The 14,475-nt window shown below is 38.0% G+C and overlaps 1 protein-coding gene across 4 annotated transcripts in view; it reads right to left on the bottom strand.

Moving 5' to 3' along the window:
* usp34 (ubiquitin specific peptidase 34) overlaps positions 1-14,475 on the bottom strand; it is a 290,233-nt gene that overhangs the window by 82,639 nt on the left and 193,119 nt on the right. For all 4 annotated transcript variants that reach the window (XM_080200367.1, XM_080200368.1, XM_080200369.1 and 1 more), the window contains exons 43-51: positions 13,688-13,753; positions 12,268-12,414; positions 12,124-12,180; positions 11,941-12,018; positions 10,850-10,944; positions 5,936-6,108; positions 5,059-5,209; positions 4,741-4,819; positions 2,316-2,369 (exon numbers count right to left, since the gene is read on the bottom strand). In XM_080200367.1, coding sequence (XP_080056493.1) covers positions 2,316-2,369; positions 4,741-4,819; positions 5,059-5,209; positions 5,936-6,108; positions 10,850-10,944; positions 11,941-12,018; positions 12,124-12,180; positions 12,268-12,414; positions 13,688-13,753 — 900 coding nt within the window. The remainder of the gene's footprint in view (positions 1-2,315; positions 2,370-4,740; positions 4,820-5,058; positions 5,210-5,935; positions 6,109-10,849; positions 10,945-11,940; positions 12,019-12,123; positions 12,181-12,267; positions 12,415-13,687; positions 13,754-14,475) is intronic.

Below are 14,475 nucleotides of genomic sequence, written 5' to 3'. Positions count from 1 at the left end.
TCTCAGTACCTCTCCTAATTTAATAAATGATTCCAAAGATGCAATAACAATGCCTCACCAAAATGACACTCCGACAGGATAACCTAGACAATGTTGTAACAAGTGGGATGGAAAGAATGGTTGTGTTGTAGGCAATATGAATTTCATCTTGCAAATGACTTCATAATCAAAAACCAAAAGTTTTTCAGCTCTTGAATAATATTCGTCTGCAATTATCATCCATCGACAACAACATTAATTCACTAAATGGAGACCTGTATATCTAAACAACAGGCAGTGGAAATGCAGCCAGTCCAATGAACAACCACAAATACAAATCATATCATGGATTTTCTGTCCCTGTAACAAGGGAACAGAAATCCTCAACTAAATTAAAAAAGGTTTCCAAACCTTTCCTGTTTATCCCTATTAGTGGTATAGATTTTCCCCATTACACATTTTATCACAAGTATACCTTTAACAGATATCCAATTCAGTAGTTCTTAGCAAATAAGTCAACCTCTGAAACCTCAAGTGATGCCCCCCAAAAACAGAAGTTGCCTTATACTTCAAATATAAAAATGGAATGTGGGAAATCACCACTTTTTTCACATGGGATCTGCTCTGTATGGGTGTGCCTTAATATCACATTTATCTTTGCAACAGCGCATCAGCTGCTTGCTCCCTCGTACTCAGTTATAAGGTACCAGTAAGTAAAACATCCAGTTGCAGGGTGAAAAATTGAGGCCAACTAATGCGAGTAAAGCATGTGGCAGTTGTAATGGGGCGGGGTGGGGGGGTTAGCTTATGGGTCAAGTACATCAAAAACACGATTTTTGGACCAAAATATGAGATTGCCTTGTACAACAGATTTCTACAATGTATGTAAATATTGTACAGGTACTTAACACAAGCAATGACTACCCTGCTGAGAAGGAAAATCACACCCATTACCTCAAAATTTAGAGATCCTAATCTGAGCCACGTGGATTAGTAGTTGCAAACATAAACTCCAGGTTTCCTTGGTAATTTGATAAAATAAAAGCTACTCTTATTAGAAAATATGCACAGATAAACAAGGCATCCCTTTGTCATTGTAGGGAAGCACCTGGTTTATTTTTTTTCATGCACCCTGCTTTCTTCTTGGTTCTCTTCCACCCTTTCTTCAGTCCTCCTTCTCTCTACATCTTCCTCCCAGACTTGGGTTGATCTGCACTTAGTCTTTACTCCTCATGTGCAATGCCAGTCAATATCAACAAGTGATAGAATAAAAATTGTATTAGCATAATAAAAATCAGATTAGCACAATTAAAATCATATTCTCATTTTCAGGACATAGGTTTCCAAGACAGAGGGGGCGATTTTCAAACCTTACTGTGCTTCTTGCAGAAAATAGCTTGCGGGCCTAAAAAAAAATCGGTTCCATACCTGATACCAAAGGTTTGCAAGCATCCTGGTCCCTTTCTACACGCATGAAACGGATCGCAGACTTATTAGCATGAGATTAAGAGATTGAAATCTAGTCAGTGAGTTTGGCACACGATTGTGCCCCCTCCTGGAATGTTCCTACCTCTCCAGTGGGACATCACATAGGAGGCCATTGAAGCCCCAGGCGGTGGGTGGAATGCCAGGCAGTGGCCACATAGTGCCCTGGCAGTGTGCCATAACCAAGGGGTTGGTTATGACAGGGCGGGCTATGGGGGCCAGAAATCATGCAGGGGTCATTACTGGGGAGAGGTGGGGGCAATGCTGGTGACCCATGTGGGAGAGGGGTGGGGGAACATGTCAATGAAGCGGGGTCTCCCAGAGCACTGAAAGATAGGGACAACCTTGTGAAACTGCTCTTGAGCAGCCAGGCTCCACAAAACTCACCACTGTCCCAAAACGTGACTGAGTGTGAGATGACCATAGTCTGTAGTGCGCCTGATGTACCAGTGCAATTACTCTGGTTTTTCACCATTATGACATTTAGTTTTTTTGGATGAAAAGTTCTGCCTAAAACTTAGTGTTCAAGTTAAGGATGAAAAGGTTTTTCACATTAAAACTGAAAATATGCAAATTAGTTATATTTATCTCTGTTAAGTGAACAAATATATCTGCCATATTTTATAAAGAGCTTGTCAGTAAAAACGCTTGTTCCAATGGTCAGTCAGTATACCCCAGCATCTCCACATCAGTCAGGTCCTCCCGCTGCTTTCAACCAAAAGGAATGCAATACCAAAAGTGGGGGGTTAAAAAGCATTACAAAAGATGTAGAACTATTCGATAATGATCATCATCTCCAAATAGCAATAACTATAAAATATTAAATCCTGATTATTTGCTAAAAAATTTACCTTTTCAAAGGAAAAATCCATGAACTTGTCCGTGACAGAATCATAAGTCTTGGTCTAAACAAAATAAAAAATTTTAATTACGTTTTTACCTAATTCAATATCTGAAACTTTATATATATTATGTAATATACATATACCAAAATCTTAAGTGTCTATTACTATTGGTTGCACAGAAACATGTTAACTGGACATTAAATAGGTGTCCTAAAGCTTGATTTAACGAAATAGTGTAGTTGATATTTGGAGGGAGCTCAGCAAGTGGGGTAACAAAGGCGCTAATTACTGAAAGGTATTGTTAAACTCTACAAAACAGATTGCTTGTAGAGAATGATGCAAGGAAGAAACTGTTATGTGAACAGGATGAAAGGAAAACAAAAAGGGGTCAAAATTATTTTGTGGATACATTACTGGAGCTACAAAAAATTATAAAGACCTTCTGCACTGGTAAAGAAATAAAATATTTTGCACTGCAAACATCCAATACAGGGATTATGAATTAGATTTGGCATTGAAATTTTATTAAATATTTGGACATTCTTGAACAAAAATTAGAATGCACCTGGCAGATAGCCTAGTTTTACAGTACAATACTGGTAAATTGAGATTTATCAATTTTTCTCCCAATGGCAGCAGAGTGGTTAGCACTGCTGCCTCACAGCTAAGGTTCAACTCCTAGCTTGGGTCATTGTCTGTGTGGAGTCTGCGTGGGTTTCCTCCAGGTACTCTGGTTTCCTTTCACAAGTCCGAAAGATGCACTAATTAGGTTTACTGGTGATGCTAAATTCTCCCTCAGTGCATCCAAACAAGTGTCAGAGTGTAGTGACTCGAGGGTTTTTACAATAACTTCACTGCAGAGTTAATGTAAGCCTACTTGGAGGCAAATTCGATAGGATCTTTTAAGAGACTTCTGGATGAGTACATGGGACTTAATAGAATTGAGGGTTATAGGTAAGCCTAGTAGGTAGGGATATCATTGGCACAACTTGTGGGCCAAAGAGCCTGTTTGTGCTGTAGTTTTCCTATGTTTTATGTTCTAAAATAATAATTTGTCGATTCCTCACATCCAGGGTCTCAAGACACATTCTAATGCTTATTTGAGAGACTGGCTGGTGACTTTTGGCATGCTGTTTGAACAGAGGGTGCAACAGATGGTGGGAATGGATATACTAATTAATCCTCACTCAGAAACTTCCAAGTCAAAATCAATTAGGAGTAGGAACCATGATTGCTTATTCCCCCCTTGGTCCTAAGTGTTGATGTTAACCGTAGGACCACCAAACTCCAAACCCCAACATGTTCAATCTTTCTTTCTTCCTTGGTTAAGTCCTTCATCCCAAGAATTAGTCCAGTGAACCTGCTCTGTACTGTTTCTAACACAATTACATATTTTTTCAACACACATTATTCCAGATGTGGCTTCAACAATGTCCTTGTTCAGCTGCAGTAAAATTTCCCTACTTTCATTTGTCTTAGTAATTACTTGGTGTACCTGCTTACTAATCTTTTGAGATTCATGTGCCAGGATGCCCAGATCCCTCTGCACCATTGAGTTCTGCAATCTCTCTCCATTTAAGTTGTATTTTATTATTTGATACATGTACGCTTTGAGATAAGGAACCTTTTGACACCTTGACTGAGCTGCACATTATTTTTCCCAGTGGCACCATCAATCCAGCTTTGAAAATCTCCAATCCAAGCTGTTATAGTCAACCGATGAACCCAAATGATTATCAGAGTTCCCAAAATTAGAAAATTCAGTTTACGGTCATTTTCATTACCACCTTCCTAATCAACATAATCTATTCTCATCAGTAATAAATTATCACAAGCACAACAGAAAATGGGTTATTAGGCAAAGGCCAGGTGAATTAATTTGTAAAGTTGGCATTGCTTCTTTTCACAATGCTATCAGCCTCAAAATTTGGAAAAAGAGATTTTTTGAAAAAACAGAAATAACCCAGAAAAATTATTTAACACATATTTCAATGCTAGTCTCTTCTACCCAAAACATGCACTGAAAATAAAGGAAATGCTTCTGTAAAATTATCAACTTGCTTAATTTATTTATTCTTTTTAGCATATTTTTGCTCTAAATTACTTAGTTTCTAGACAAATAATTTGGTGCTCACTTCCAACTGCAACATATTTTTCCTACTAGGGTAAATGATGTCATTATGGATGTACATATTTCCTATGTAATGGCCTGCTTTGTGAGCACCCAACTAAAAGGAAGGACTTGAACAGAAATAACGTTCTCAATCATGGGGCTTGCTCAATTCAACTAAGTATTCTAATTAAGCAGAGGAACAAAATATGCTGAAGTACAATTATTGTGATTCGAGGGACAGAAAAGTGAATGCTAGAAAAGGAGTAACATTACCACTTGCATTTACTTCTCTTTTACAGAAAAAATAATATAACTTACTGTCATTTCTCCACCAAAGCATTCAGAGGCAAGTTGGGTAGAATCAAATGGCTTTACCTCAGCATCATTAAATAGATACCTAAAAAAAAGGCAAAACTACATCTCTTAAAACCAATGCTATTAAGTTTGTAGCCAGAGTGTTACTCAGAATCTTAAAAATACTTGTGCACAAGTTTCATTTAGTTGGTATAATTAAGGTATTTTAAGCATTAATAAATACAGAAATGTTACAAGAAAGAAAATACAGAACGTTGCTGTCTTCATTACTAGTTCATATAACTGAATTTTTAAAATATGGCACAATAAAAATCTGCTTACCATTTGTTATTTTTATATCCATGAAGATTCACAATATCTCTGATAAAACTGTAGTAATGGCCTCCATCTGCTGTCCCTGTGTGCACTGTTACTCCTATCAAATCATACTCAAAGCTTTCACTTTGTTTAACTTCACCATTCTCTTTGAAACCTAGAATGACAATTCAAAACATAGTTCACTTCAGCATAGCATTACCAGGTACAGTTTTTTTTCGTTTAATTCTAAAGATTGCTATGCTCTTGACTTAAATACTGGAAAGTCCTTTATCAATGAGCATGTAGCAGCATCAAACTGGTGGAAATTGATACAGTAACTCCAGGACAAAAGAAAGAAGCCCTTTTAACTTATTCTGTCAGGGCAATAGGTAAAGGAATCAGATACAGGAAATCTTCAATGAAGCTAAAAGACACATAAAACAATATTTTTGACCAATTTATGACAAATGGCACTGTGTATTTGAAGGACAGCTCAAGAATACAACATTTTTCATAATTTACCAAAAAATACATGTTAGAAAGAGAACTTGCACAGATTTACCCCACTTAGCTTTCTAATTCCTTTTAAAGATGGATCAGTGTTAGCCTTCTTTAACCTACTACAAGAATCTGTAGCTATAATTTTTGTGATTTTGAAGTTTGCATCTAAGGCTCAATTTCAGAAAATGCAAAACCACAAAAAGAAAACCTCAATTAGTAGAAATCATTGAAAGAAACTGCATTTTATATCTTGAAAATTACCATCAGTAAGACGTATCAAAAGTAATTACTTAAAATCAGAGAATGATGAATATACATTTCAAAGCAAAATTGAATAATTAAAATTATTTTAATTTGCAGTGAAGCTGTACTATTAAACTGGATAAAATCATTACAGTACCATCTATGCGGTCATTTTTGCCCATTAGATAATCTTCAGTATATGGTGTCATGTCAAGGCGCAGAGGAAAAGAGAAGTGAGTATTGACTTTTTCTTTCATCATTGTAACCATATTGAAAGTGTATCGCATGGTATTGAAACTTAATATTCGAGGTAATTTCTTGAAACAAGCTCTGTGAAAGACAAAATATGTCTCGTCACTATAAATGCACAATGGAACGGAATGAGCACAGTTTATGCCTTTGTTAAATTATTGAGTGATATTGGGGCAGGTCTTACAGCATCTGTGGAAAGCTCCGATGAAGAGTCATCCAGACTGGAAGTGTTATCTGTTCTCCCTCCACAGATGCTATTAGACCTAGAGATTTTCCAGCATTTTCTGTTTTCTACAGTAACTTGCTTTTATTTAGCAATAATTTGTTTAACTTAAAACAGATTATTATATCTCAGGCAAAGACATGCCATCTACTTTTTTCCTATTTCACACAGGTAACATCAAAATTGAGGTGTAGTACCATGAAGCTGTGGAAATATTTTCCTCCCCTCCACCATGGTACTACATCTCAATTTTGATGTTACCTGTGTGAAATAGGAAAAAAGTAGAAGTAAAATCTTTACTTGAAGCTGTGGAAATATTTTCCTCCCCTCCACCAAGTAAAGACTTTACTTCAAGCACTTCCAAGGGGCAGAGAGAACCTCAGCCAGCCAAGGAGCTTCTCTCAAAGCACACTGTCCTTCTCTTCCTACTTTTCATTACAGGTAAATGCTATTTTTACGAAATGGGTCAGGGCCAAGTTCATTCTGTGAAAAAGGATTTTCCTTAAAACCAGTATTGAGCAGTTCACCCCTAAAGTTTAGTAAAATACACAAAGATATTAATATCTTAATAATGTTTCCACTTTCTTGCATTGCAAGAGAAACTCGTTTCTTTATAGTAGGCAATGATGAGGATGTAAAATTTAGAGATCATTTTTTGGAAATAATTATGTTGATTATTGAACAAGATAGTTTGTATTCGAGTGATTTCATATGTTTGAGGGGAGCGGCATGTGTAACTCAGTTTAGAACCTAATCAATCACTTTCATTCTGTAAAATGATATCATGTAGAAACAGGATTTAGCTGCATGATGTTTCTCATTAATTTCTTAACTAATCATACTATTCCATCATCAGATGTTCCTATTATTTCAAACCTCAGCCTTGGGGATGGCTTTCAGTTCACCCTCATCTCCTTCTTCTGTATAAAAATGAACCAGCTGTTGATGCACTCTGTTAAAGCGTAATTGCCAACTACAATGCCAGTATCCCTAATCATTTAGTTAAGTACCCCACCATGCTGAGAAAGAGCTCTCATATGCACAGTATCAATAAATATGAAATCATTTCAGTTCTCCGGGTGAGGAGCCAGAAGTCGTTGTACATATTGGTACCAACAACATAGGTGGGAAAAAGGATGAGGTCCTGAAATGTGAATATAGAGAATTAGGCAAAAGGCTAATGAGCAGGACCTCAAAAGTAGTAACTTCAGGACTACTACCAGTACCCACGTGCTAGTGAGAGGAGAATGAGGAGGATTATGCAGATGAATGCCTGGCTTGAGAGCTGGCGCAGGGAGTAGGGATTTAGATTTTTGGATCATTAGGATCTTTTCTGGGGAAGGGCTGATCTGTTCAAGAGGGATGGGTTATATTTGAACTGGAGGGGGACTAACATCCTGGCAGGGAGAGTTGTTAGAGCCACTCAGGAGAGTTTAAACTAGTTTGGCAAGGAGGTGGGATTGAAAGCAGTAGGGAGACTGAAGAGAAGTTTGAGGTCGGCACAGAAGTTAAAGAGAGCAACATTAATTAGTAAAGGCAGTATCAGTAATCCTAGTATCAGGAAGATCAGATAGAAGCAAAACAGAGACCAAGGGAAATCCAGATTAAACTGCATTTAGTTCAATGCAAGAGGCCTGATGGGCAAGGCAGACAAACTCAGAGCATTGATGGGTACATGGGACTGGGATATTATAGCAATTACTGAAACATGACTAAGGGAAGGACAGGACTGGCAGCTTGATGTTCTAGGATACAGATGCTGTAGGAAAGATAGAACAGGAGGTAAGAGAGTAGAGAGAGTTGCACTTTTGATTAGGGAAAGGATCATGGCTGTACTGAGAGGCGATATATCCAAGGGTTCGGCCACTGAGTCTATATGGGTAGAACTGAGAAACAAGAAGGGGGAAATTACCGATTGGGGGCCTGTAGTACAACCCTAATAGTCAGCAGGAAATTGAGGAGCAAATATGTAACGAGATTACAGATAGCTCCAAGAAAAATAGGATGGTAATAGTCGGAGATTTTAATTTTCCCAACATTGACTGGGACAGTCATAGTACTAGAGAGCTTGTCGGAGGGAAATTTGTTGAGTGTGCTCAGGAGGAATTTCTCATTCCGTATGTGGATGGCCTGACTAGACAGGGGGCAAAACTTGACCTCCCCTTGGGAGATAAGGAAGGGCAGGTGACAGAAGTGTTAGCGAGGGATCACATTGGGACCAGTGACCATAATTCTATTAGTTTTAAGATAACTATGGAGAATGATAGATCTGTCTCAAAAGTTAATATTCTAAATTGGGGCAAGGCCAATTTTGATGGTAACTGGCAAGAACTTTCAAAAGTTAATTGGGGGAGTCGGTGGGAAGGAAAAAGGAGTCTGATAAGTGGCGTGCTCTCAAGAGTGAGTTAACCAGGGGTCAGGATAAACACATTCCTCTCAGCGTGAAAGGCAAGGCTGGCAGAAATTGGGAACCCTGGATGACTCGGGATATTGAGGCCCTGGTCAAGAAGAAGCAGCACATGACGTGCATTGGCAGCTGAGATCAAGTGAATCTCTTGAAGAGCATAGGGGTTGTAGGAGTAAAGTTGAGAGAAAAAGGGGGGCACATGACTGTTTTGGCAGATAAGGCAAAGGAGAATCCGAAGAGCTTCTACAAATACATTAAGGGCAAAAGAGTAACAAGGGTGAGAATAGGGCCTTTTAAGAATAAACACGGTCATCTATGTGCAGATCCACAAGAGATGGATGAGATCCTAAATAAGTATTTCTCATCAGTATTTACTGTTGACAAAAGCATGGATGTTAGGGAACTTGGGGAATTAAATATTGATGTCTTGAGGAGTGCACATATTATAGAGGAGATGGTGCTGGAAGTCTTAAACCGCATCAAGGTAGATAAATCTGTGGGACATGATGAGGTATATCCCAGGATGTTGTGGGAGGCTAGGGAGGAAACTGCAGGTCCCCTAGCCGAGATATTTGAATCATCGGCAGTCACAGGTGAGGTGCCCAAAGATTGGAGAGTGGCAAATGTTGTGCCTTTGTTTAGAAGGGGCTATAGGGAAAAGCCTGGGAACTACAGGCCAGTGACCCTCACGTCTGTAACAGTTAGATTGTTGGAAGGTATTTTGAGAGACAGGATCTACAGGCATTTAGAGATGCAAGGACCAATTAGGGGCAGTCAGCATGGCTTTGAGTTGAAAATCATGTCTCTCAAATTTGATTGAGTTTTTTGAAGGGATAACCAAGAAAGTAGATGAGGGCAGTGCAGTTGATGTTGTCTAGATGGGCTTTAGCAAGGCTTTTAACAAGGTACTGCATGGTAGGTTGTTGCATAAAGTTAAATCTCACGGGATCCAGAGTGAGGTATCTAAATGGATACAAAACTGGCTTCTGTCAAGAGAATTGTTTTTCAAACTGGAGGCCTGTGACCAGCGGTGTGCCTCAGGGATCAGTGCTGGGCCCACTGTTATTTGTCATTTATATTAATGATTTGGATGAGAATATGGGGGCATGGAGATGACACCAGGATTGGTGGCATGGTGGACAGTGAGGTAGGTTATCTCCAATTGCAGCAGGATCTTGATCAATTGGGCCAGTGGGCTGACGAAGGGCAGATGGAGTTCAATTTACACAAATGCAAGGTAATGCACTTTGGTAGACTGAACCAGGGCAGGACTTACTCAGTGAATGGTAGGGCGTTGGGGAGAGTTACAGAACAAAGAGATCTAGGGGTACATGTTCATAGCTCCTTGAAAGTGGAGTCACAGGTGAACAGAATGGTGAAGAAGGCATTCAGCATGCTTGGCTTCATCAGTCAGACCAATGAATACAGGAGTTGGGACGTCTTGTTGAAGTTGTACAAGACATTGGTAAGGTCACACTTGAAATACTGTGTGCAATTCTGGTCACCCTATTGTAGAACAGATATTATTAAACTAGAAAGAGTGCAGAAAAGATTTACTAGGATGCTACCAGGACTTGATGAATTGAGTTATAAGAGGCTGAACAGACTGGGACCTTTTTCTCTGGAGCGTAGGAGGCTGAGAGGTGACTTTATAGAAGCCAATGAAATAATGAGGGGCACAGAGAAGGCAGATAGTCAATATCTTTTCCCAAAGGTAGGGGAGTCTAAAACTAGAGCGCATAGGTTTAAGGTGAGAGGGGAGAGATACAAAAGTGTCCAGAGGGGCAATTTTTTCACAGAGGGTGGTGAGTGTCAGGAACAAGCTGCCAGAGGTAGTAGTAGAGGCGGGTACAATTTTATCTTTTAAAAAGCATTTAAATAGTTACATGGGTATGATGGGTATAGAGGGATATGGGCCAAATGCGGGCAATTGGGATTAGCTTAGGGGTTTTAAAAAAAATAAGGGCAGCATGGACAAGTTGGGCTGAAGGGCCTGTTTCCATGCTGTAAACCTCAATGACTCCCAGTTCCTCAGCAATTTCCATTACTCAAAATCTATTAGCGGTCATACTGTTGAACGTTTAAGAACTACCATCATGCTTATTGATTTTAAAATTTTACACTGTAAAGGATATTACAGTGGAACAGTTAAGTGAAAGCAGCCAAATGTTTTTACAGTTAAATCAAACCTTTTCTCAGCCCGTACTTTCTTTCCACATTGGGAACAAGTATACATGTTATCACCTTCCAGAGTATCTTTGATAGTAACTTCATCAAGTGACTCCTAGAAAAAGAATCACATATTTATATATCACCTTTCACAACCACCAGACAATCTCAAAGCACTTTACAGCCAATGAAGCACTTTTTGAAGCATAGTCATTGCTGTAAACTAGGAAACAAAGCAGCCAATTCGCACACAGCAAACTCCCACGGTGTGATAAGGATAGATGATCTTGAGTTTGTGTTGTCATATGAAGAAAAATTTTGATCAGGATACCACAAGATAACTCCCCTATTCTTCCTTGAAATTATGCCATAGGATCTTTTACATCTACCCGAGAAATCAGACGCTGCCTCAGTTTAACTTCTCATCAGAAAGGCAGCACCTCTGACAGTGCAGCACCCTCTCCATATTACACTTCATATCAGTGCATATTTTTGTGCACAAACCTCAGAGTTAGATACAAACCCAGAACCACGTAACTCAGAGCTCAGAGTGGTACCAAATGAGCCGAGGCCGACCCAGACAGTAAAATATATCTAAATGTTGTGCTATAGAATTAAAAATAAGCGCAACATATTATATTGACTTCAAGGCATTTAAAAGTCAGATCTAATCCATGTCAATAAGAACCACAGTGCAATTTTAGTAGAATCATAAAATATCCCTTTTGGTGCAGAAAATTATTTAGTCATGGGAAAGCAAAATATCTGAGATTACAAAGAAATACAATTATTTTTAAAAATGCTAGTTCTTTTTCTCCTGCAATAGTTATCATTGATTACATTTTAAAGTAGGCAATAATTCAACGAATAAACAATAACACATGTATAGTTTTGTTGGTTACAGGGCTCACCAACATTGTGCCTCATTATATTTTATTCTAAAAATATTAAGCAGACATGACATGAGGGGTGATGGTGGGCATTTTGAAATATCCTGTAATGCTTCCATTTTTACTAGCCTTTTGAAAATCTTTCATCTTCATTGTTTTTGAAAATTAATACATAAACAAATTTGCATTGCTTTAATCTTACAAAATTAGACAAAACTCACATAGATGTTTTTCATGTCAGCTACTTGGCATCTAACTGTGTAGAATTCCTCAGCTGTCTGGCTAACATGTTCACAATCCTGGATTTTAAAAAAAGTTGCAATTTTAAAATTTACCAGACACTACTAGCTTTCATTAGAAAAGATGCTGAACTTTCTGACATTTCAAACATTAAGCACACTTACCAATGATACTACATTATTCGTTATAACGCCTCCAAATAAGCTTTTCACTGTGTTTTTCTAATTTAAAAAAAAATCAGGACACTTTTAGACAAATAATAGCTTTTTTCTGATTTTAAGCAAATACAAAAAAAGTTTCAAATTTACCAAGTCATGTGACATTTCTTCAATTTTTGTAATCAAATCAGTGAAAAATTCAGTCATATCTTTCTGTTCCCCAGTGTTCAATGGTTGTTTGTCCATGGTGTAGGTTTTGCAGAATGGTCTTGGATTATATGCTTTGCGCTCACTTTCCTAAAGAAGTAGATATTTCAAAAAGAATTAATCATTTAGAGTATTAAATTAATCTCTGCTATCAATATTAGTCCTTATTACAAATGGAGACTGGAAATATTCAACGGGTCTGGCAGGATCAAGAGATAGAGATAACATTTCATATCTGTGACCTTTCATCAGGATTTGGAAAATTTGAAATGTGCCCGAGCTTCACGTGGCCTGGCATTTTAATTCTGCTTGCTCATAAGCTGGCCTCTGTTCTCAGTCCTCTGCAATATTCCAATGCAAGCTTGAGGAACAGCACTTCACCTTTCAATTGGGCACATTACAAACCTTCTGGATTCAACAGTGAACAATATTAAGAGTCAGCCTCTATTCTGTTCCTTAATTCTTTGCAGTTCAGTTTTTTTTCTCTCTCTCTTGCTTTTCTTTTTTACCCTTTCTTCGTGTTTGGACAGCCACTATTCAAGGACCTGCCTTCCAGATGACAGACATACAAAAGCAAAATAAGACAGATGCTGGAAATCTGAAATAAAACAAAATGCTGGAAATACTCAGCATGTCAGGCAGCAATTATAAGGAGAAACTGAGTTACGGCTCATTCACCTGAGGGGTTTTAAAAAAAATAAGGGCAGCATGGACAAGTTGGGCTGAAGGGCCTGTTTCCATGCTGTAAACCTCAATGACTCCCAGTTCCTCAGCAATTTCCATTACTCAAAATCTATTAGCGGTCATACTGTTGAATGTTTAAGAACTACCATCATGCTTATTGATTTTAAAATTTTACACTGTAAAGGATATTACAGTGGAACAGTTAAGTGAAAGCAGCCAAATGTTTTTACAGTTAAATCAAACCTTTTCTCAGCCCGTACTTTCTTTCCACATTAACTCTGTTAACTCTGTTTCTCTTTACAAATGCTGCCTGGCCTGCTGAATATTAGCAGCATTTTCTGTTTTTACAAACCTCAAGACATATCTTTTGATTCATTTCTTGTCCGATTACCACTCCTTTTGGTCTTGTACCATGAGCCTCTTTGCCATTTAATCTTTCGTGTCCTCCACCCCAGAGGACTTCCATTTTGTTCTTGTCAATTTTTTTTTACTTTTCCAAGTTTTGATGATAGGTCATGGACCTGAAATGTTGTGTCTGTTGCTTACTCCACAAATGCTGCCAGATGGCTGAATGTTTTGATCAATTTCTGTTTTGATTTCTGATTAGAAATTAATCTGATTTGTAGCATGTGCAATATTTTCCTTCTGTATGAATTGTATAATCCAGTTAAACACTCACCATGAGATACGTGAACATCTTTTGTAGTTCCAGTAGAGTTGTTTTATGCTTTATATCCTCTGAGTACTAAGAAAAAGGAGAAATTTTTTTAAAAAATTCTTAAAACACACTGCCATTTGATTTGCATATATGTATAGAAACAAAAAACTAGTTTATTGAATAGGTAAAAGTTCAAGCCTCATTTCAATTTCATAGACATGGGTCAAATTTGACAAATAAAATTGTGTCAGTTCCAAAACTGTAAAGTCCATTTAAACAGATAAATGACAAATAATCTGCTTAAATTTATCACCCCAGTCCTGGGGTGATATATTTTAATGACCTTCAACATTGTTCCTATGAACTGAAGGCAGTGATTGTTCCATGTTTGCTGACTCACCTGTTATATTCAAGTCAACTGTGATGTTCTACCTGCTATACTGTGAGGCCTTATACCTAGCACATCCTCCAAATTTTAAGTTTAAATCTGCAGGAGGCAAGGTGTTGTTAAGTCACAGAACCTGCTGGACAGGAAATAGGAGGTGGAAGAGTCAAGTGGGAAGCAGTATTACGTCAGGGATTTGGGCGGTAGACACCTGCAGAAAGGGAGTATTTGAGCAACTACATTCTAATACTTCCATTAAGATGAAAACATGCACTCTGAAGAATATTTCATTATCCAAGTGTATACTCATCCCTGAAATCTGAAAATCATTCATTACAATGTGTCTTCATCGGAAGTAAAACATTTTGAAATATTATGAAAGGTATAAAAATGCAAGAGCCTTATTCATTTAGGTCTTTCCAAA

The sequence above is a fragment of the Carcharhinus amblyrhynchos genome, chromosome 12 (genome assembly GCF_965287045.1).
Source record: "Carcharhinus amblyrhynchos chromosome 12, sCarAmb.v2.hapA, whole genome shotgun sequence".
Lineage (NCBI taxonomy): Eukaryota > Metazoa > Chordata > Chondrichthyes > Carcharhiniformes > Carcharhinidae > Carcharhinus > Carcharhinus amblyrhynchos.
This window is presented reverse-complemented; position numbering and strand designations above follow the sequence as displayed.